At 39.8% G+C, this 23,240-nt stretch overlaps 1 protein-coding gene across 1 annotated transcript; it reads right to left on the bottom strand.

Moving 5' to 3' along the window:
• On the bottom strand, positions 1 to 21,990 carry LOC120535117. The gene is made up of 4 exons (XM_039762715.1): positions 21,793 to 21,990; positions 10,814 to 10,960; positions 5,841 to 5,990; positions 1 to 1,263 (listed from the first exon to the last, which is right to left on the bottom strand). Exons 1-4 carry the CDS (start codon positions 21,955 to 21,957, stop codon positions 1,099 to 1,101), a joined length of 627 nt encoding a protein of 208 aa, XP_039618649.1. The 5' UTR covers positions 21,958 to 21,990; the 3' UTR covers positions 1 to 1,098.
• Between the last annotated feature and the right edge of the window lie 1,250 nt (positions 21,991 to 23,240).

The following is a 23,240-nucleotide window of genomic DNA, read 5'->3' as shown; positions in this document are numbered from 1 at the left end:
AAATTGTCTGGCACATTTAATTGTACACGTCACCTTGTTTTATTGTGTGGCACCGCATTCAATTTTGAGAGTCACCTCAGTTGAGTGTGCGCGTCCCCTTAAGTGTGTGAGTAACCTTGTTTAATTGTGTGTGTCACATTTATTTGTGAGCATCACCTTTTTAAATTGTCTGGCACATTTAATTGTGCATGTCACCTTGTTTGATTGTGTGGCACCGCATTTAATTCTGCACGCCACTTTGTTTAATTGTGCGCATCACACCTTTCAATTTTTTGTCACTTGCCTTTCGAGGCCACCGTACCATCCATCTGTTGAGATTGAGATTGTATAAAAAAGTTTTTTTTGTGTTTTTTTAAACGATTTTTAAAATTTGTGGAATTTTTAGGTCCTCCCCTTGCATCTACAAAAGGCCCTTTCACATTACAAGACTATTAAAACTATTTCAGTCACAGCCTTCATTTACAAATCCATAGGTTTGATTGTACCTTAGTCGTAGGGTCAGCACTGTGTTTTCAGGACAGCAGACAACGACAAACAACAAATACTCATCCGGAAGAACAATGCATAAAATGCAGCAACCAGGAATGCAGAACGCGGGTGTTTTGAACTCACAAACAAAACAGAAGCTCATCTGCGTGACGTCTTGTATTTCATGTACCATGATAGAATGGAAAAAAGAAAAAAGGGCAAGGACTGAGGCTAAACTCGCCATACCTTTTAACCTGCCACACGCTATTGGGTGTCAGAAAAAGGGCCGAGTACAACTGTGTGAAAAGGCGGCCTGCAGTTGTGTAATTTGACATGCCCGTGGTTTTCAGTTGTTATAACTGACATGGTCAGGCGATGAGATCAAGTCTGACAAACCCTACAGTTAGAAGTGGCGTAATGTGACAGTGGCCTAAGGTTTAAATGAAAACTAATAAAATCCATCCTTCCTTTAAATGTTCATGCAGAGGCTACATCATTCTCTTTGGTGTTTGCTAAATTATAACATTTTAAAAAGGACGCTTTCGCTAAAGGAAATCTCTATATTGATACTGATATGGAGGTCAAACCAGCCTATGTTGTTTGAAAGAACTGCTCCAAATATGGAGGTCGCTACCAGGCACAGGACATCTCCGATGCTGCGTCGCTGTTTCGCCGAGTGTGGACAGGAGACCAGCCAAATTCAGTTAAAGCATCCCCAGCAGCCAAAGGCCTTTGCCAATTGTGATGCTGTTTTCCATGTTGCTTCCTCTTCCAGGTTCGAGGTTTTGTGTTCATCTGCAATGAAAATAATCACAAAAGATTTGTATGGAAACAATATCTTGGAGTGCTGACCTTGTAAACCATTTCATGTTCCAAAATATAGACAAAAAGAAATGGGAGGAGAGGCGGCAGGGTGGTGCAGTGCTGGCATTGCTGCCTCACAGTAAGAAGGATAGGGTCTGCATCCTGGTCTTCCAAGTGTGGAGTTTGCATGTGTCTCCATGTCTGTGTGGGTTTCGGTTTTCTCCCACAGTCCAAAGACACACACGTTAGATGGATTGGCGATGCTGAATTGGCCTGTGTGTGTGTGTTTGTCCTGCGATGAGACAGTAGCAGGATTTGAACCCACAACCTCAGGATCCGAGGTCCAAAGCCTTACCCACCATGCCACAATGCCTGCCTTGTTGAAAGGAAGCAATGAATTTCAATGCTATCTGTGAATGTGGCAGCCCAAGACATGCAGTGGATTCAGTGCGTACATATTCAAGTAGAGCAGTGCGGTGGTGAGAATTTTGGCAAAAGGGAGGAATTTTGGTGCTTGTTGTGACGTATTTGAGGTGATTTGGTGAATAAACCAACCTTTATTTGAACCTGGCACTGTGCTTGTGTGTTCGTGTTGGGGTTTGGGACGTTGACACTCTGGTTTCCATCACACTGTCACATTGTGGTGATTTGACAAAACTTTAATATCACTTAATCAAAAAGATTTTTTTTTTTAATTAGTCTACATTGGTCTTTGATCGAAAGTCCAATATGCTAACCATTTGACCAACACCGCTAATTCAAATATATCTCTGTTGGCTAAAAGCTACAGTACAGTATATGTGGGTGTTTACGGAAAGTATATTAGGAAGTGAGACATTTAAATGTGACGTAATTAACGTACAGATCTGGGTCAAAATTGATGAAATATTGCATTGTCACCGGAGATCAGTACACGTGCAAAGCTTGAAGGAAATCAGTTTGATAAAAGTGGGTAAAAAACTTGATCCAGTCAAACAAGGAGGGCAAGCTGAATAAAGTTGTGTAATAATCTCTCTATTGTAAAAATAAAATCTTGGAAGGAGATGAGACATGATTTCCTCAGAAAGACACTTATACATCCCGCGAGAAAGAGATTTAACCAATCCCAGGGCCGGAAATAAAAAGACAAAGACTAGATGACAAAGTAGAACGTTGTAAAGAATTAAAAAATGTTGGTACGATACACATGCAGAGCAGGATAGTACGAAAATTCCAAAGTCTCAAAAAAAGGATAGTAAAGATCTCATGAGCGCAAATAAACGGAAATTATTACTCTGAAATAATGGAACAGCGAAAAGAGATCGAATATATTGTTTGGATTTTAACTGAGACTTGTAGATCATCTAATTTGTGTTGCCATCAGGGAAAAAAAAAAGTAGTGTTTCTTCCCAATGAAGAGGCGTATCTGCGAGAATTAAAAGATTTAAAAAATGTTGGGGCAGTCAGTACACATGCAGAGCAGGTTAGAGATAATCAAAGTACGAAAACTCAAAAGTCTCATAAAAAAGGATAGTAACGATTGCATTAGCGCAAACGAAGGGACATTATTACTCGGTGAAATCGAGAGTAAAAGACATTGAATATATTGCTCGGATTTAAGCTTTAAGTCGGAGACTTGTAGATCATCTAATTCAGGGGTGACCAATATGTCGATGGCAATTGACCGGTAGATTGGAAAAGTAGTGCAGGTAGATTGCATTGCATTCAAAAAACATTTTTTTAAACGTTAGTCTGTCATGCATCCTCCCAATGGCATTTGCCACTTGATTGACATACAGGGCGGCCAGTCTGAGATCTCTGAGGTCTTCTAACACACTGGTCATCCCGCACACACGATCACACGTGTGAGCTACTGCAAAACTCCGGCTATCTAAGTAATCTAGTTAGCCTTCCGATTTATATCAACTAAAGAAGGGATTTAAAAAAAATTGTTGTTTATGGGCTGGATGTGGAAATGGAAGAGGTTTTTTTTTTCTCACAATGTCACAATCGAAGTGCGTTTGTCTGATCTGTCAATCTATCATTGCTATTCCAAAGAAGGAAAATGTGGAAAGGCACTTTTGAACTGTTCATAAAAACTAAGAAACTGACCTCCTTCCGAAAAGCGATCTGAGAAAGAGAAAGGAGAGGGAATTAAAATCGCAGTTAATCGGACAGTCGTCATTTTTCACTCGGCTGAATTCAAAAGCAAAGGCAGACATGCCGAAGCATCATTCTGGGTGAATCACTTGATCATTAAGCATAAGAAGTCCTTCCAAGATGGAGAGATGATAAAAGAGGCCGTCGTTGAGTTAGACGGCTAGGGAGAAAATCCTGCTGAGATTTCAAGACCCCTAGCCGGGGAAAAAGGAGTTTCTCCTTGTCATTAAACATGCAGAATACAAGCAACTTAATAACGAGCAATGGCCGCTAGACTTGGTGTTTTTTTTCTGATCTGACCAACATGCTGAATGAGCTTAATTTACAGCTGCAAGGAAAAGAGAAAACCAATATGGTCAATATGATTCGCTGAGTTAAAAAATGCAACATCCGTCCTCAAAGCTGCAGCGCCTTGATTTGGGGAACATTCAAAACCTCGTGTCAGAGCTGGAGACGCAATGGAAGGCGTGTGCACAACTTGACAACATAGGCCACACTGAGCAGATTGAAAATTGTCTGTCAGACTTTATCTAATGGAAAAAAAGTAACGAGTTGAGTGTTGCCTGATGTAGTGGAGTAAGAGTAGCGTTTCTTCTTCACAAATGTACTTAGATAGATAGATAGATAGATAGATAGATAGATAGATACTTTATTAATCCCAAGGGGAAATTCACAAATTTTAAGTAAAAGTAAAAAGAATGGTGCAGTAAAATTACTCTTAGAAGTACAATTTTTTTAAAAAGTTACTCAAGTAAATGTAACTCGTTACTACCCACCTCTGATACTCAGTATATATATATACAGTATATATACAGTATATATATATATATATATATATATATATATATATATATATATATATTGTAACAGATTCAGAAGGAGACAGCAAAAGGTTTGGGGTTTTCCGGCCCGTATATTGCAGATGATCCACAATAAAGAAAAAACAGGTCAAAATACAAACAAAACAGTTCATATGCGCGACGCCGTATCATGGCGTCGGTGGCCATTTTATTAGGGAGGAGCCAGAAGTGGAGGAATGCTGGGAAGGACCGTGAGGGAGGATAGGATTGATGATGTCAGGACAAGATGGCAGAGGAAGGACGGAAGTACCGGAAGTATCCTTTCTCCTATGAGGAAGCAGAGGGAGAAAGTTAGTACCCCGCCATTCCCTGCCGGTGAATGTGTCCCCAGGTGCGTTTGAATCCGTCCGCGGTCTCCTACTCGTGCATGCGTGACAATATATATATATATATATATATATATATATATATATAGCATTTTTAATGTAGGTAGATCATTTTGACCTGGTCATTTTAAAAGTAGCTCGCAAGCCGAAAAAGTATGGGCACCCCTGGTCTAATTTATGTTACCAGCAAGAATTAAAAGATTCCAAAAAACGTAGGCGCGGTATTTAGACCTGTGAGACGAAGACTTTTAACATGAGATCCTTTCAAGTCACGCCTGACTTACAACTATTTTCAAACAAGACCACGGTCATCTAATCTCAGTCGTGTGAATGGTTTTGTCAGACGCACTTCCTCTGCTCTCAGGTCTTATAAATTTTATCAGGACAATAATTTTATATGTTCTAGATGACATGTCAATGACAAAGCGCAGAAGAAAGAGCATTCGACAAACATTTGAGAAAGTCGTTTTATTTATTAGAGAGAAGGAAACGATATTCACTCACAGGCAGTTATACGTTGTGTTGTCAAGATGCAAGTCCAAACACGGAATCAAAATTCAATGCAATCTTGAAGAAAAGTTAATTCCAAATTTTGTTTTTACTAAAGTTTTAAAGTAAAAGTGAAAATAATGCATATGGAACAATTCCCATGAAAAATTCCCAAACCCGGGGGTGAGCGAACGGAGCCCCCCTAGTAATAATAATAAAACAACAAAAAAAGATTGTGTTGTTGGGACTGACAATGAGGTGGAATTGTTATTGAGAGTAACACACGAGTGGAAAGTGAGCAAAGAGGATCAGAAAATGCCGTGAGCAGGATCCAATCTGGATAGGGTCACGTAATAAACACAACCTATCAGAGTCTGCGTTTTCAAAGCGCTCCATTTTCACACATCCACATTGCAATGCTGAGCTTGAAATTTATTAAATATACGCCTCTGAAGAGCATTTCCAAAAGTCTCCATTTTCATGAGTTTTAAACCCAGGGGTAGAGTGGAAGAAAGGTGAAACAAGAGAGTAGTGCCTGCATTGTTTAAAAGAAATGGAGGTAGTCTGAGGTGTGCGCTCCTCTTTTATTTCCTCACCTCCTACGATGTGATTGCTTTATAAGAGACAACGGCCAGCAACACTGCAAGATGGGTTTGTTCAAATGCAGGAAGCACATGGAAGAAGGGGGTAGGGGCAAAATTCAGGATAATACCCAACAGTCTCACAATTTGACAGGAATGTGCATTGTACTCACCTGGACGAAAATAGTAGTGTTCATCTGCAGAGCTTCCATTCGCTCATTCAGTCTGGCCAGCCATTCTAGGTGATCCGCAATTAAAGGTTTCAGGTCAGTACCTTGCTGCTGAACGGCGCCAAATCCACAGTCACTGCTGGGACACAGAGCCTGAATGAAACAAGGATGTAAATTTTCAAGTGTGATTGAAGACCCATTAAATGTTCCATTAAATAAACCAAAAAATGTTTATATAATTGGATCATTAGTTAGTATCAGCCAATTGTCCTCTCTGGAACTATCAGTGTGTCATCTTGCATGAGAAGACTTTGCACAACCAAAGAAGTTGAGAGCCATCAATGAGCCTATGGAGTACCTCATACCCACCCAGTGCAAAAAACAGTGCATTGTTTAGTCAATAAAATTAGTTTAGTTAGCTAATAGCTGATTTGCCCCAGCGTTACATTCAAGTCTTTTTTAAAAATTCATGACTTGCAAGTCTGCTGCAAGTTTAATGATGGTATCAACACTCACTGGCCACTTTATTAGGTACACCTTGCTAGTACCTGGGTTGACCCCCTTTAGCCTTCAGAACTGCCATAATTCTTCATGACGTAGATTCAACAAGGTGCTGGAAACATTCCTCAGGAATTTTTGTCCATATTGACCTGATAGCATCACACAGTTGCTGCAGATTTATCAGCTACACATCCATGATGGTAATCTCCCGTTCCACCACATCCCAAAGGTGCTCTACTGGATTGAGATCTGGTGACTGTCATGTTCAAGAAACCATTTTACGATGATCTGAGCTTTGTGACATGGCACGTTATCCTGCTGGAAGGAGCCACCAGAAGTTGACACTGCGGTCATAATGGAATGGACAGGTTCAGTAACAATACTCAGGTAGTCTGTGGGATTTAAATGATGCTCAAAAGTGTGCCAAGAAAATATCCCCCACACCATTAAACCACCAGCAGCAGCCTGAACTGATGGTACAAGGCAGGATGGATCCATACTTTCTTGTTATTGATGCCAAATTCTGACCCTACCATCTGAATGTCACAGCAGAAATTGAGACTCGTCAGACCAAGCAATGTTTTTTCAATCTTCTATTGTCCAATTTAGGTGAGCTCGTGTGAATTGTAGCCTCAATTGCTGTTTTCAGATAACAGGAGTTGTACCTGGTGTGGTCTCCTGCTGCTGTAGCCCACCTGCTTTAAGCTTCAATATGTTGTGTGTTTAGAGATGCTCTGCTGCACACCTCGCTTGTAATGAGTGTTTATTTGAGGTACTGTTGCCTTTCTATCAGCTCAAACCAGTCTGGCTATTCTCCTCTGACCTCTGGCATCAACAAGGCATTTTCGCACAGAGAACTGCCACTCACTGGATGTGTTCTCGTTTTTGGACCATTCTCTGTAAATTGCGAATGGCACTTGCAGAGTTTTAACACAAATTTGAATGTGTGCCCATTTAGGAGATGCTAATTCCAATTAAGTCAGATCTTCAGCAGTGCATTCAAAGTCTACAGTCACTTTAATCGTTTAATTTTACTTATTTTACATGTCTCATATCTCATACCAATTTGATAATTAATACGTCGGCCTAATTTTTTTTTTGCCTTCTTTTCAACTTGCCTTTCAGGAAGGCTTTCGAAATCAGGTTGTATCTGCTCAAGTCGTATTTTGTTAAAAGGTCAGAATTTAGTTCATTGTTTAAGTTTAAACTATGCCATTGATTTTTTAAATTCCTTTGTGTTGATTCGACATTAACTTTGTGATTCAGTGAGTATTTACTTCATGATTTATGTATTAATTTTATAATTACATGTTTTAATGTTAGATTCGATTCATTGTGACTAATTACCTACATTTATGTGACTATTTACTTCATTTTTTCAATCGATTTCCAGCCCTAGTTTTAACTTTATGTCATGTTTTTCTGTACTCTTTTCGGACTATTTCACTAATGGTTATTCGGCCATTGAATCGAGGCAGTATTAAGTTTAAGGTTTTGATGCTACTTTGAATGAATCGACTTTAAATCACCTTTGTAACATTACTGAGTACGGCTTTAATACGGAGTTGTGCTGCAATCTCTTTTTCACGCCAACACCACTGAGGACTGTAGGTGGCCTGTTCAACAGTAAGAAGTGAGCTGATAATTAGTAACATCGTACTTGTGATAAATCCGACTAACCAACGATATTGACTGGAATGGGCAAAGCCAGGTAACACGTCTAGTTTTAACCTCCTTAGCGTTAAAATTTTTCTCAAAAAACATGTAAAAAGAGTTGCATTTTTTGATTCGAAAAATGACAGACATGTAAAAAGTAGAATAATAATACGTAATTGATCATAATTATATGAAATTAGTGTTAATAAGTATATGAAATTAATAATAAAAAATAAGATAATCATATGAAATTAGCGTTAGTAATATTTCTATGAAATTAATAATAAAAAATGATTATTAATATTATTACTAGGGGGTTCGCCCCCTGCTCGCTTCACTTAACAAACACCCCTGCCTGCCAACCACTTTGTGTCTCTGCTGCTCGCGTTGTGAAGAGGGGGGCTGAACGCACCCCAATGAGACGCAGTCACTCCTCTGAAACCCCCTCTTAAACGGTGATACAATGGGAAACAAATACAGTTTATATTTTAACCTCCTCTTTGCTCGATCAGCTGCTGCCGTTCCACGTGATCTGCATCTCCCACAACGCTTCGAACATTTAAAAGTTTGTACAGCAGCTGTCTTTGTCATCTATAGGGTGGTCCAGATCTAATTATGCAATTTTCATTACGCTATAACTTATTACATTACAAGTTTATTACATAGAAAATCACTGCGGTGGGTTGACACCCTTCCCGGGATTGGTTCCTGCCTTGCGCCCTGTGTTGGCTGGGATTGGCTCCAGCAGACCCCCGTGACCCTGTGTTCGGATTCAACGGGTTGGAAAATGGAGGGATGGGATAGAATATCACCTGAAAAATCCTGGACCATCGGGAAGTGTGCGAACTGACGACATGAAGAATCGTCATCACACCGAACTGGAATCGTCTCCGCATAAATCAAACGATCTGGATCTGCATAATTAGATCTGGACCACCCAGTACTTTTTGTCTTTTATTTCTGACCCCAGGTGAGGTTAAATCTTTTGGCACAAAGTCTCGTCTCGCAGGACGTGAGTTTTTGATATTTTTTAGTTTATAATTTAAAAATGGAATAAGAACCTGAAAATCTTAACACCATCACGTTAACACTCGATAAATTCTGAAAAGAATGATACCAAACATATACAGTATACGTAGGTCTTAAATTAAGTCCAATTTAAAGCCTGACAAAAAAAGTGACATAAAAACATCACATAAAATCGTTGCACTTTTAGGCTTACAATTTATATATAGAGTAGATTATTATTATTATTATTATTATTATTATTATTATTATTATTATTATGCTAATACCAGATATTATCAGCAGCTGCTGATAATATGTGTTTGAACAGGAAAACCGTTTGGGCATACGGTCATTTATTTACCCGACACTGTTCAGCCTAACGGTTCGTAAAAACAACAATTCTTTCGATCATGTGATCATCAAGAAATAACTTTAAGTAAGTAAGTGGATCTTGACTGTCAACATTCACTTTTATTCTTGGCAGACCCACAAAATCAAAATGAGGTGGTGCTTCCTGGTTTTTTGAAGCAGGGTCAGAAACCCAAACGCCATCGAACGTCACTTTCGGATTCATCAAACTCACTTTCGGTTTCACTGTCCGCTTCAGTTTCACTGCCTGAAGTGAGATTCACTTTGTCATCACTGCTGATGAGAGGCTCCTTAACATTTCTGCTCGTATCACCGTTAACAACCTGCAACACCTGAGCTGCTCAAAAACATTACTTACGAGACGTCATTATGAGGCTACGAGAACATGCATCTACACTGTTGCCAGGGTAACTTTCTGGCTTGACGCTTATGTAAGACACGCCTACACCGTTGCCCGAGTAACGCTCAGCACTATCGCTGTTAGCAGTTTTACTGCCTGAGTAATCCTCGGGTCTAAAGCTTACACAAGATGCGTCTATACACGTATATATATACGTGACACTCTGGACTAACGCTAAGGAGGTTAATTTAAATAAGTTGTTAATATATTGTACTTCTATGATGAATGAGAATGAGTTGAGACTCACACTTCGGGTGATTCCTGCACGTGCTCTTTATAAATCTACCCTCATCGGTGAAACAAAACATGCTAATGACACACAAGCATTCATACCCCACTGAAATCCATCCATCCATCATCCAGTCCGCTATATGCTAACTACAGGGTCATGGGGTCGGCTGGAGCCAATCCCAGCCAACGCAGGACACAAGGCAGGAAACAAACCCCGGGCAGGGTGCCAGCCCTGCAGGGCACACACGCACACACACACACCAAGCACACACACACCAAGCACACACTAGGGACAATTTAGAATCACCAATGCACCTTACCTGCATGTCTTTGGACTGTGGGAGGAAACCGGAGCACCCATAGGAAACCCACGCAGACATGGGGAGAACATGCAAACTTCACACAGGCAGGACCTGGGAAGCGAACCCAGATCTCCTAACTGCGAGGTAGCGGCGCTACCCACTGCGCACCATGCCACCCCCCACTTAAATCGACTGAATGAATTCATTCATACTTGCAAAATGATTTGTATGATGTCCTGAAAAAAACTTTTCCAATAGTATGAATCCTTTGTGAATCACCCGTCACTATAACGCATGGCATTCACTTAAGAAAATCATAAAAAATCACAGAGGTGCCAATTTAGTCCCCAACTGCTAATCCCTCCAAGCCTCAAAACATAATTTTCAGCAGAATGGATTATGATAACTGCTACGCTGTACCCAGCGTCCACAAAGACAATGCTTTATCATCTGATTTGGAGCATCTTTATATATTGGAATTATTTTGTGAAAAGGGTTATTATACATACCAGTGTCATGTTGTCTTTCACCTCTGCAATGGAGAGACGCAAGTGCTCCAGCTTGTCAATCTGCTTCTTTAATCGCTCCTCTAGTTCTTTCATCAGGACCAGGTTTTCGTCAATCTTTAGAGAATCTCTTAAAGCCATATTGGAAATCTGAAATAGTAATGCATTGAATATTAAATATGCCAGCTAGAGCTGGAATCACATTTGAATGTTGTGTTCTAGCTGACTCTTTTAAAATGACTGGGAGAGATCTGAGACTGGAGATGTCAGCCAAATCGGCCAGCTGGAGTGACCAGCACTAACACGGCAATCCTCCGAGTTGAGACGGGCATTTACTGAAACCAGTTTTCAATATCATGTACTACGCTTTCTCAAAACACATCTGTTAGCAAGCAATTATAGTTTTTTAATCGTTTTCACACTAAAATGAATTAAATATTAATATTTTAAGTGCATGACAATTTGTTTGAATGTAATATTTTCTAATATTTAAGTCTATGTTTAAAACAAAACAGTTATTTTTAATTCTTATTATAACAAACTGAACAGGTTTGCTGAGTCACAGCAGCAGGTGAAGCCATTAGAGGAAAAACAATTCCAAGGTTTTCTCTGTGAGAGGAACAATGGAGCCAAGAACTGACATTGGGTTCAGAAGAAATGGCCAGCAAGAAAAAACACTCCAGCATGGTGTACAAAAACCCATCCACTATGTTTTATAAGTGTTATGAAGACCTAAAGAAGCACGAGGTAAAGTCTTGATACATAACAGTAAATGAGTAATAGATGGATTTGTACAGGACCTAAACTAAATCCATTCTGTCTATCTGTTATATAGTGCCTTTTACATCTATGTATATGTTATATAGTGCCTTTCATATCTATCTAGTAATCCATCTGTTACATAGTGCCTTTCATATCTATGTATATATGTTATATAGTGCCTTTCATATCTATCTAGTAATTAATCTGTTATATAGTGCCTTTCACATCTATGCATGTTATATAGTGCCTTTTATATCTATCTAGTAATCCATCTGTTACATAGTGCCTTTCATATCAATGTATATGTTATATAGTGCCTTTCATATCTATGTATATATTATATAGTGCCTTTCATATCTATCTATCTATCTATTATATAGTGCCTTTCACATCTATGTATATGTTATATAATGCCTTTCATATCTATCTAGTAATTAATCTGTTACATAGTGCCTTTCACATCTATGTATATTGTTTTAACTATTTTTGAGCTATGCTATTAGCAATACCATTTCATGTTGTGTTTTTCCAAATATCACAAATATTTTGGGAAAGGGGGTGGCATGGTGGTGAAGTGGTAGTATTCCTGTCTTGCACCAAGGAGACTGGGGTTCACATCCCAGGTTGCTCCCTTCACAGAGTTTGCCTGTTCTCCCCGTGTGTGTGTGTGTGTGGCTTTCCTTCCACAGTCCAAAGACATGCGCGTTAGGTGGACCGGTGATGCTAAATTGCCCACGGTGTGTGTGTGTGTGTGTGTGTGTGTGTTTACCTCACAGGGACTGTTCCTACCTTTCTGCCCTAAGCTGATTGCTCCCTTGTGACCCTGCTCATACATACTGTATATACTCAGACATATTTTGCCTTGACTGTAAATGATAAGCTCTTTAAAATTCAGAAGCCCTCATTGACTTTTTTTCTTAGAATACCATCAAAAGGTTTGGTGGACAAAAACAGGTCAAGATTTCTCAGACCTTCACATTTTTCTTCTTTAAAAAGGAACCATTCAGTATTTAAAATCTGAAAACACAAGTTAATTAAAAATTAACTTAAAAAATGAAAATATAGCTAATGCTTAATTCAGTATTTTTCACTGTGTATGCATGTGTATGTTTACGTTCTCTGTCTTGTATTTATTTATCTCAGGTGTGTGTACTTGTCAACTGTGTGTATGTCCGTCATGTAACTAAAGTTACACACGCTGATGTTAGGAGCACACGCTGGTACAGCGCATTGCCACATCCACCAACTCAGGATCTCAGATTAGGGAGTATTAAAAAAAAAAAGAAGAAAAAAACGGCAGTCAAATTCCTCGAATGTGAACAGCCCCGGCCAATTAATGTGATTCTGATGATTTTAGAATTAGTCTTTCTTAAATGAGGATGCACTTGAAAGAAGGTAAGACTATTCGGAGATTAACACAGAGTACCAAATAGCAAAAATAAACTCTCAGCACATATGGACTTCTACTTTACCTGACTGTTACCTCCTAACGTGTAACACATACATCTAGACCAGGGGTCTCCAACCTTTTTTCCCCCTGAGAGCTACTTTTCCAAAATGAAAATGGCCGAGAGCTATCTTGTTTCTTAACGTTTATTCTCATAGCTTATTTCAACCCAAACAAATTGAATAAGCTTGTTTTGCCTGAACGTTTACAAATTGTTGGTGTCCACAACTCACATTTTGCATTAAAACATCACAAAAAAATATTGAGTTCATCTGCAAGTGCATTTTGTATGTCTGTATGCATTTTCTAGTGTATCTCACACTATTGAATTAAAACATGAATGCTGTCACAACAAAACAATGCAATTCCAAATACACAGATCTGACTTGTTTATTTGTCATTTTGTCACATGTCACTGTGTCACTTTATTCACAGGTCCAGTTACAAGTGTGATGTGTTTTTTAGTTCGTCAGATGACTGGCACTGAGGTGTATGGTGGAGTGGAGCCCCTTAGGTTCACTCTGATGGAATCGTTTAGATGTTCGACTGTCAGTCTTGTGCTGATCTTTGATTTCATGACATTCACGTCAGACTCACAGAGGTATGGAGACCCAAACAAAGCAGACATTTTCAGAGCTGCTTGGTGAAGATTCTTATAGTTATCTGGCTCCACTAAGCTCCAGAAATGCTGTTGAGACTTTAACTGCACATTATTTTGAAGGTTTACTAATATATAAAGTCCAATGTCTGTCTGCTTTTGATGAGACAACTATTTAACGGATTTAGATCGGGCTTTTTTTCCATAATTTGCCTAAACATTCCGGTTGATTTTGTGACTTCTCTCATTTCACTATGTATCAGAGTTCGCCGATTTATTTGCGCAAATCTGAGATCCACGCAACAGGGCCTCTGTCACTCACTCGCCAGCTTCGGGGCGTGTGCCTTAACTTCGCTTAACTAGCGAACGAGAGAACAATTGAGTTCAACTCTGTTTGATATTTTAAATAAAGTGTTACTTAGGTCTTGATGAGTTTGGGTCTGGATATTCTCTTAAGTGTATGCCACATTGAAAAGACAGACTGCAATTCAGATTGTGGATCGTGATTTTGTGTTAAAAAGGATCGTGATATGATTTTTTGGAAAGATCGCCCACCCCTAATTTGACAAATCAAGTTTTTAAATTTATGTAGGATTCATTAACCCTTTGGCGAGCTACTTGGAAAGGGGTGGTGAGTTACCGGTAGCTTGCGAGCGACGTGTTGGACATGTTGGTGTCGATCTCCAGTCCTGGAGGGCCGCAGTGGCTGCAGGTTTTCATTCATCTCTTGGTCTGGAATCCCTACTGATTTTATTTTTTTTGTTTTTTCTGTCCACCCTGGCCATCGGACCTTACTTATTCTATGTTAATTAATGTTGAATTATTTTTATTTTTTATTGTGTCTTCTATTTTTCTATTCTTCATTTTGTAAAGCACTTTGAGCTACATTTTTTTTTTGTATGAAAATCTGCTATATAAATAAATGTTGCTGTTGTTGTTGTCTTAGTGACGTGAGGGCTGTTCCACGAAGCGAGCTAACCTCAAAATCCAGGCTTATTTCGATAATCCCGGTTTAATTTCTCGAAATTCGGTTCCACGAACGAGGCTAACCTGAAGCTCCGCTTAATTACTATGCCAACATATGCTCTTGGACAAGCCTGCTCCGTGGCAGGTTAGTTGTGAAGCTTAGTTTAGCTTGATGAATATGATTGGACAAGCCATGTGATGTCACAGCACGACATTCTGCGGGGCTGGGATTATTCTGCTGCTGTTCACTCCCTCTTTCGCACACATCGACCCTCCAATATAAAATTATTACAGATTACATGCAGGCGATTCTAATTACTTAGAAAGTATAAAATGACAAGGAGTGCATTGAAGGCTTTTACATGAATAACCATGGCGTGCCCATTTATTCATAATCCAGTTGATGAGGGAGCGAGGCTCATTCGTAGAGCTTTAAGGCAACAGGTTCCACAATTACTTGCCCAGGATAGATCCGTTGCATTTTGGATGATTATTTATATCTGAGCTATAGATTTAGTAGACACAGTATTGCATAGTTGTGTCAGGTATTGGAACCTTACATTTCTAAAAACACACGTCGCTCTAAAGCCCTTACGGTTGCACAGTCTTTGTGTATCGCTTTGCGTTATTTTGCCAGTGGTTCATTTCTGTACAGTGTGGGGGATGCTGAACATTTAAGCAAAGCTACAGTGTGCCGTGAAATCAGGAAGGTTTGCGTTGCATTAAAGTCCTTTTTAAATATATTCATTACCTTTCCTGGCCACCGAGGAATTCTTGCCATTAAGGAAACTTTCTTTGGAATTAATGGTGCTTAATCTTTAAACATCTACTCATTTACAGCACATAAATCATTACCTGATAAGTAACTGAATTTAATTTGTCAGGCTTTCCTAACGTCATTGGAGCCATTGACTGTACACACGTGAGGATAAAGGCTCCAGCAGGTCCAACAGAGCCTGATTACATAAACCGCAAATCATATCACAGTATTAATGTACAGGTAAGTACTGATAATATCTCACATTTATATACAAGAGGTGAAAGTGTAGTCGTCCAACATTAGCAATGTATGTCATTACCATTTCCTAAAATGTTTCAGATGGTATGCACTGCTGAACATCTAATTTCAAACATTGTGGCAAAATGGCCAGGATCAGTACATGATGCCAGAATTTTCATGAGTCTTCACTGGCTCAAAGCCTCAGACAAGGCAAGTCAACTAAAATTCACAAATATACTATAGTTTATTATACTACAGTCTAATGTGTCTACTTTCCATTATAGGAATTTTCCTGGTGTGCTGCTTGGTGACAGAGGATACCCATGTCTACCGTTTCTTCTCACACCATATACAGATCCTGCAACACAAGCAGAAAGACATTTCAACCATGCCCATTGTAAGACAAGGGCACACATTGAAATGACATTTGGACAGTTAAAATCTCAGAGTTACACCAGACAGAGCGTGTGACATTGTAGTAGCCTGTGCAGTTTTGCATAATGTGGCAATACTGCAGCAGGAGCGTATGCCAATAATGACGCATTCTTCACTTGCTGCCAGGACCTTTTGTTCCACTCATGTTGCTCCTGAAACCAAGCATTATTAATAATTATATTAATAATTACAATTATATATCACTTTTTATCCAAGATGAACCCATATAATTAACATGCTGTCCTGTTTATCAATGTGTTAAAATAACCTTAAAGTACCTTACAACTGGTAACAAAATGCATATGTAAAAGGAAATTTTAATGACTATACATTTTGAAGGCTTGAAACTGTTCTCATTTAGTTGTTAAATAGTTTGACATCCTTAACACAAAAGTTACGAAAATCATGTTCTTACGCATTTAACTTGTCAGCTATTTTCTGCCATGCAGCCTCACGAGCTTTGATAATACAGCTTGTGTTCCCCTTTCTAGTTATTATAGCTTTGTAGTCCTCATAGGCTTGTAATAATAATTCTTGCTCCGCCTGCAAAAAAAAAGCAGCTCTTTCCTTAGTTTCCATTCTTACTTATCCAGCATCGATTAACAAGGCTGCCTTTTATATCGCATGGACGCGCACGAGCTTCGCTTATCAAGCTTGGCTTGAATTAGCGGAGATTAAATACACCTGAATTTTGTTCGTGGAACTCAATGAGCCTGAAGTGAACTGTTAGGCTAACTCAAGCGAGGCTATTACAAATAATCCTCGGTTTTATAAGCTCGCTTCGTGGAACAGCCCTCAGTTTTTGATGCTAATTAACTTCTTTAACCTTAGCTTTAATTAGCTTGACTCAGGCCCCTTAGTTGTTTTTTCCTTAATTAGCAGCCGGACAGTAATGAGACATCAAACAAGCAGGACATGATCAGCTCATCTGTACCCATCACAAAATAACTGAAAATAAAGATGAAGGTCTCAGTAAGGTTGATCCCTCAGGTTATCAGCAGTTTTGGAAATGTCTGCTGTGGCAAAAGGAGAGCAGCATCGAGCCATGGAATTGAATAACGGGTTTAATTAACAGCAAGAATCAGCTTCTCATTAAGGAACTGGTGGGAGTTTGAAATCCCAGTTTATCTGGTCATCCGTTGGCTCGTTTCACGTCTCATTTCTGATGGACTCCAGTCCTGGCAGGCCGCAGTGGCTGCAGGTTTTGATTGTAACCCTTTTCCTAATTAGTGACCAGTCTTCACTGCTAATTAACTTCTTTTGCCTTTGTTTTAATTGACGTGACTCGGACCCCTTAGTTGTCTCTCTTTTCTTAATTAGCAGCCAAACAATAATGAGACACAAAATGAGCCGCCATGTGACCAGCTAACCTGAAAATAAAGAAAGGTGAAGGTCTCAGTCATGTTGGCCTGCTCGGGTCACCCAAACATTTTGACGGTGGTCTTAGAAAAAAACAGAAAATCAACCGTCTGCTGTGGTAGAATGAGAGCAGGAACAAGCCATGAAATTAAATAACGGGTTTAATTAACCGCGAGAATCGGCTTCTCATTAAGAGATTGGTGGGAGTTTGAAGCCCCAGTTTAGCTGGTCATCTGCTGGCTGGTTTCACATCTCATTTCTGTTTGGCTGTCATGTAATAAAGAAAGGAATCAATTCAGAGGACTGAATCCTTAAAAACAGGGCTATTAGAATGAAGGGAAAAGAAGTTCATTAGCAGTGAAAACGGGTCACTGATTAGGAAAAGGGTTAGAATGAAAACCTGCAGCCACTGCAGCCCTCCAGGCCTGGAGTTCGATACCCCTGCTTTAGAGACACCCATGAGAGAATTGTGCTTAAAAGTGGGTGGGAACAATTAGTGAGCTCACTGAGTGTCACATTTCTAAACCAATCCAACGCGTTAATGAAGGCGGAGCTCGAAGCAGGGGGTGAGGATTGTGAACTGCAGAGATCAGAGGGGATCTCATTCACCAGGGGCCTCATGCATAACGCTGTGCGTAGAACTCGCACTATAACATGACGCACGCACAAAAGCCGAAGTGTGCTTACGCACAGAAAAATCCAGATGCAGGAATCTGTGCGTACTCCAACTTCCAAGTTCTTCCGCTACATAAATCCCGGTCAGCATGAAAAGTAACACTCGTGCACGCGCCTGCTGTCCCGCCCCAAATTCTCCCAGAATTACGCCTCTATGAATATGCAAATCAACATAAATAGCCCTGAAGCTCAACCATCTGTGAAAAGACAATGGGAAAAGCACGGGGGAAAATATAAGAATTTCAGCGAATACCAAGTGGAGGCAAAGGAAAAATGTACTATTTGTTCAAATAAACAGTGGAATAAACAACAAAAGGAAGTTGATCGAGTGACATAGCGTGTCGGAGAAACTCAAACGCTCAAGTCCACAAAGTCGCACAGTACCCGAAATAAAAAAGAAGTTGTCACAAATCCAAGTCGCCGTGAAAAGGCGAGTCATAGCCCAACGTCTGAGTGTCGTATGAAAGCTAATTAGGGTACAGAGGAAAAAAAATAGGCACACAGTGGGGAAAAAGCACGAAATGTCAACTTTAATCTCTAAATTTCCACTTTAATCACGTAGTTTATTTTGTCATTAAAGTAGAGCATCATAAACTTCATCTTAAAATCATTTAATTTACTAGTTTCTCAAATCCCATCGTAACTAAAGTAGCATGTTAAATGCTTTGTTTGTATTTGATCTTCTTTGTGCTCTATCTGTGTGAATCACTACGTGGTTCTTAAACCGGCCTTCTCTTCCTCCGACAGGACACAGAATCCATTACATTCGTGATATTACAGCTGTCTGGATAATTCAAATACTGAGATGTATACGTGATAACTTTTTCATGATGATAGGAATGAAAGCATGTTATTAAACATGGGAACACGGTGGCGGTACTGTCTCTTTCAAACGTACTAACCCCCAATTCCTGTCCTTATTTTACTGTCTCCAAATACCCAATCGCCACACAATCAGCTCTGTAATAGACGTTAAGCCATCTGTAAGCTTACAACGACGATTCTTCAAAACTTTTAAGGAACACTGAAATATCTTCGTAGTACGTGTTTAATTATTCTATCCATCTATTCTTCCAGCATACAGCATTCAATCAGGATCAATATGTGAACTAGCTAGTGCTGCGGCACCGTGTCCTCACTTGTTTAATTATTAACAATATAGATTATTTAAATTAAGTTAGTTTTATCTGTATAATATAATCAACATATTTTGCTGCATTTCACCTTAAAAATGATATCGTCATCATATGTAAATACGCACTTTATAAAGTGGCTCAGGTTGTGCGATATTATAACTGAAATGCAAGTTTACAGTGAGGTGATTGTACTTATAAGTACAGACAGTTCTACAAGGAGCACTTGATGGACTGATTGAGTGCGTTTAAAGTTCTTGTGATGAAACTGTTTCTGAACCGCGAGGTCCGTACAGGAAAGTCTCTGAAGCATTTTGCCGTGGCTGACGCAGCGTGTGCTTGATGCCGTATCCCGATTCTCTTTCTGATCAGCTGCTGCTGTGATTCCCCATTCAGATACAGTGATATAAATACTCTGAGTGGTGCAGTGAGAGTGTTATGGAAAAAGATGATCCGCTGTGACAACCCTTAACGGGAGCCGCTGAAAGAAGAAAAAGAAGGTGCAGTGAGAGATAACAACGCTAAAGCAGTTATGGTATTTGGAATACTATGGCTATTCCCTGGGCCATTATATTGTTGCAGGTTAATTACAATCAGATGCGTTACACTAATAAACAGTATGCGGTTAATTTCAGTGTATTGTATTTATAAAGCCGTGTCAGGGATGTGGATCTAAAAAAGAAAGGATAACCACACAGGAACAGTAGCACTGCTTTGACGATGGGTGCCGCCAGTCTCCAAAACCGAGCTGAGAACTTGCGTACGACAGGGTATGAGGTCCCGTGGAAATGTGCGTAGCTTTACGCCAAGTTTAGGTTTTATACATCGCGATTTGAACGTGGAAATGTTCTTACGCAACATTTCTGTGCATACACACCGTTTATACATGAGGCCCCTGGTGCCAACAGACAGCAAGCTTCTGTTTACGATGAAACATCCACAGTCGAGACGTCCCCTAAAAAAACTTGTATTAGACATATAAATGTGTGTCGTGTGTGCAGAGAGAATATTGCACATTTAAAAAAAAATAAAACATAACCTCATGCAAGGGAAAAACCTTTATGTAGCATCACTGGCATTCGGCGGCATCAACAGACCAATGGTAAACACGAACATTGCATCGTCAAAGGTGCTGTGTGCGCGCCCAGTTGTTCAGCGTTATGACGAGAGTGTAGGAGTCGATGTAAGCTTGAAAGAAAAGGCAGCTGCATTCATAAATACCGTGTATACTCGTGTTTAAGTTCTCCCGCAGATAAGTCGGGGCTTGATTTTACGGTATTATTTCCGGTATTTTATAATGTCGGCTGTTTAAGTCGAATGCAGAAAACTCACTCTATTGGTCCAAGAGATTATGATATGCTATGCCCACCTGAGAGAGTAACCACGGGGCACACGGCCTTTTTATGTATTGTGCCTACGTGACCACGCGCAGTAGCGGACTGGGTCTCAAAACCGGCCCGGGCATCCTTCAACGAATGAGGTGATGACGTGGTTGACCCACTCGGCCCATTATTCATTGTAATTTTCTTAAAATTTGTGATGAGTACACAGCTTGCTACTTGCTATGATCCTATGATATGAACTCTACTCGATAATCAAACTGCTCATTTACAATCCATTAACTTAACGATAAACTATAAATGTTTCGTCCTAATATGAAAAATTCCTATCCTGTTTTATACCTTTATTCCATCATACCAATAATCGCAGCTGAAAACCACTAATTATCACTCACGCCGACATCCAGAGAACAATAAAATGCATAATACATAATCTAAACTAATTATTAGTACCGAATAATTTAAATACTAGATATGACATCAAATAAATTGCAATAATGTAACCGAAATGTTGCGGTATCGAAACAGAAATCGGCAAAAGGCAGTTTTGACCAAATTGTTCGCTGCAACCTTGTTTACTGACAACTAAAACAACTTACTTATTACTTATTACTTAATACGTCGCCACAGCGGATCATCTTTTTCCATTACACCACGCCAAATCATTTTAAGCTTCAGTTACCTTGTGCTGCTGAGCTTTTGAATGGATATCAGCAGTTGTAACTTTTTATTTTCTTACAGCGTTAAATGTTTTGTTCAGTTATCTATCCATGAAACCTGACAATACGGACTAGAGGAACCGGGGGCAGGTATTCAGAGAAGAAGCCCTGTAGACGTAGACTCTGTAGCGCAGGATTTCGCCGCTATTCACTACACACTTTTTAACGGTGAGTCTCCAGACTTGTACTCAAACGAGAATACACCTCTGGCCCCGCGAGACTATTCACGCAATTGTAACAATTCCCTCTTTCCATTATGGACAAGATAACAAGACAATATATTTGAATTATGCCACCAGAACATCGAAACAGAAAACAGTAACATTGAAAAGTTAAAAAAATATGTTTTAATAGTAATCACAAAAAGTCTGTGTGTTATGTGTGAAGTGGAAGCTCCCGTTACGGGACAGATTATGACATGCAGACTTTATACAGAACTAAAAGCCGCGGGTCTCCACACAACTCGCTGTGTCCTGAAACCATGAAGATCAAAGCCGACCTGCGTTTTAACGTTCTAAATCTTCAAATATTGATCTCCGAAAATGTACCTGTTTGGGGGGTAGACACCGGTCTTTCGATCGCAGAAGACGCAGCCTTTTTGTCACAGCGGAATCACTGGAATGTCGTGACGTCAGCGGACCTCCTTCACTAAAGCCTGAAGGCGCGCAACGGAGAGGGTGGGCTTTAACCGCGACCCCCGAACACACACACATTTTTGTTCACGCCTGTTATGCAACCAGGTGTCTGTCTACATGTTCCGTGGGGGATTTTGAATAACAAGTGAGATTTCGAAAGGTGGCTTTATGAAAGCACTTCGCACAAACAGCTCGCTATGTAGACCGTAGTGACAGAGGGCGCTGCCTTATTTGGCAAGTAATAAGAAAGTTTAAACTGCAAGGTTTTCTTTTACCGTAACATTGTAAAAAATGCGCATTAAAAAGGGCAGCTGAATTTTTATCCTTACGGAGCATTTGACCACTTCAGCTATCAAGGCCATACCAGGTTAGGCTGCAGTCTAAAGAGGCTGATTGTCCTTAAAATACAGACTACTGACAGTTAGTATCTATCAAACGAGGGGCGTCAGAAGACCCCCTCACAATTCTGGTAGAGCATGTGGAGGTGGTGTAGTGCTACGAGAACGTGGGGGGCTGAACTCGTCTCATAACATAGAGAAGCTGTAATAATAATAATAATAATAATGCATTTGGTTCAAAGCGCTTCACAACGTTTTAGAAGAGTAGAAAAATAAGTTCAAGATGAAACTTGTATAGTATTATATATATATATATATATATATATATATATATATATATATATATATATATATATATATATTTAAAAACTGCTCAAAAAAATTAAAGGAACACTTTGAAAACACATCAGATCTCAATGGGAAAAAGAAATCATCCTGGATATCTATACTGATATAGACTGGGTAATGTGTTAGGAACGAAAAGATGCCACATCGTTTGATGGAAATGAAAATGATCAACCTACAGAGCCCTGAATTCAAAGACGCCCCAAAAATCAATTTTGCCAAAATTGAATTGCAGCAACTCCAAATTGTACGCAGCACTTTGTATGGCCGCTGTGTTCTTGTATACATGCCTGACAACATCGGTGCATGCTTCTAATGAGATGACAGATGGTGTTGTGGGGATCTCCTCCCAGATCTGGACCAGGGCATCACTGAGCTCCTGGACAGTCTGAGGTGCAACCTGGTGGCATTGGATGGACCAAAACATAATGTCCCAGAGGTGTTCTATTGGATTTAGGTCAGGAAAGTGTGGTGGCCAGTCAATGGTATCAATTCCTTCATCCTCCAGGAACTGCCTGCATACTCTCACCACATGAGGCCAGGAATTGTCGTGCACCAGGAGCCACTGTACCAGCATAGGGTCTGACAATGGGTCCAAGGATTTCATCCTGATACCTAATGGCAGCCAAGGTGCCTTTGTCAAGCCTGTAGCGGTCTGTGTGACCCTCCATGGATATG

This window comes from Polypterus senegalus, chromosome 9 (assembly GCF_016835505.1).
Source record: "Polypterus senegalus isolate Bchr_013 chromosome 9, ASM1683550v1, whole genome shotgun sequence".
Lineage (NCBI taxonomy): Eukaryota > Metazoa > Chordata > Cladistia > Polypteriformes > Polypteridae > Polypterus > Polypterus senegalus.
Note: the sequence above shows the minus strand (reverse complement) of the source record. Positions and strands in the feature narration are given on the sequence as shown.

Coding starts and splice junctions, on each gene's coding strand:
- LOC120535117 (XM_039762715.1), bottom strand. CDS start 21,957: ATGTGTGTGTGTTCGGGGGTCGCGGTTAAAGCCCACCCTCTCCGTTGC. Junction 5,991..10,813: donor TGAAAGACAACATGACACTG/GTATGTATAATA, acceptor TGTTTCATTCAG/GCTCTGTGTCCCAGCAGTGA. Junction 1,264..5,840: donor ACACTACTATTTTCGTCCAG/GTGAGTACAATG, acceptor TTTTCATTGCAG/ATGAACACAAAACCTCGAAC.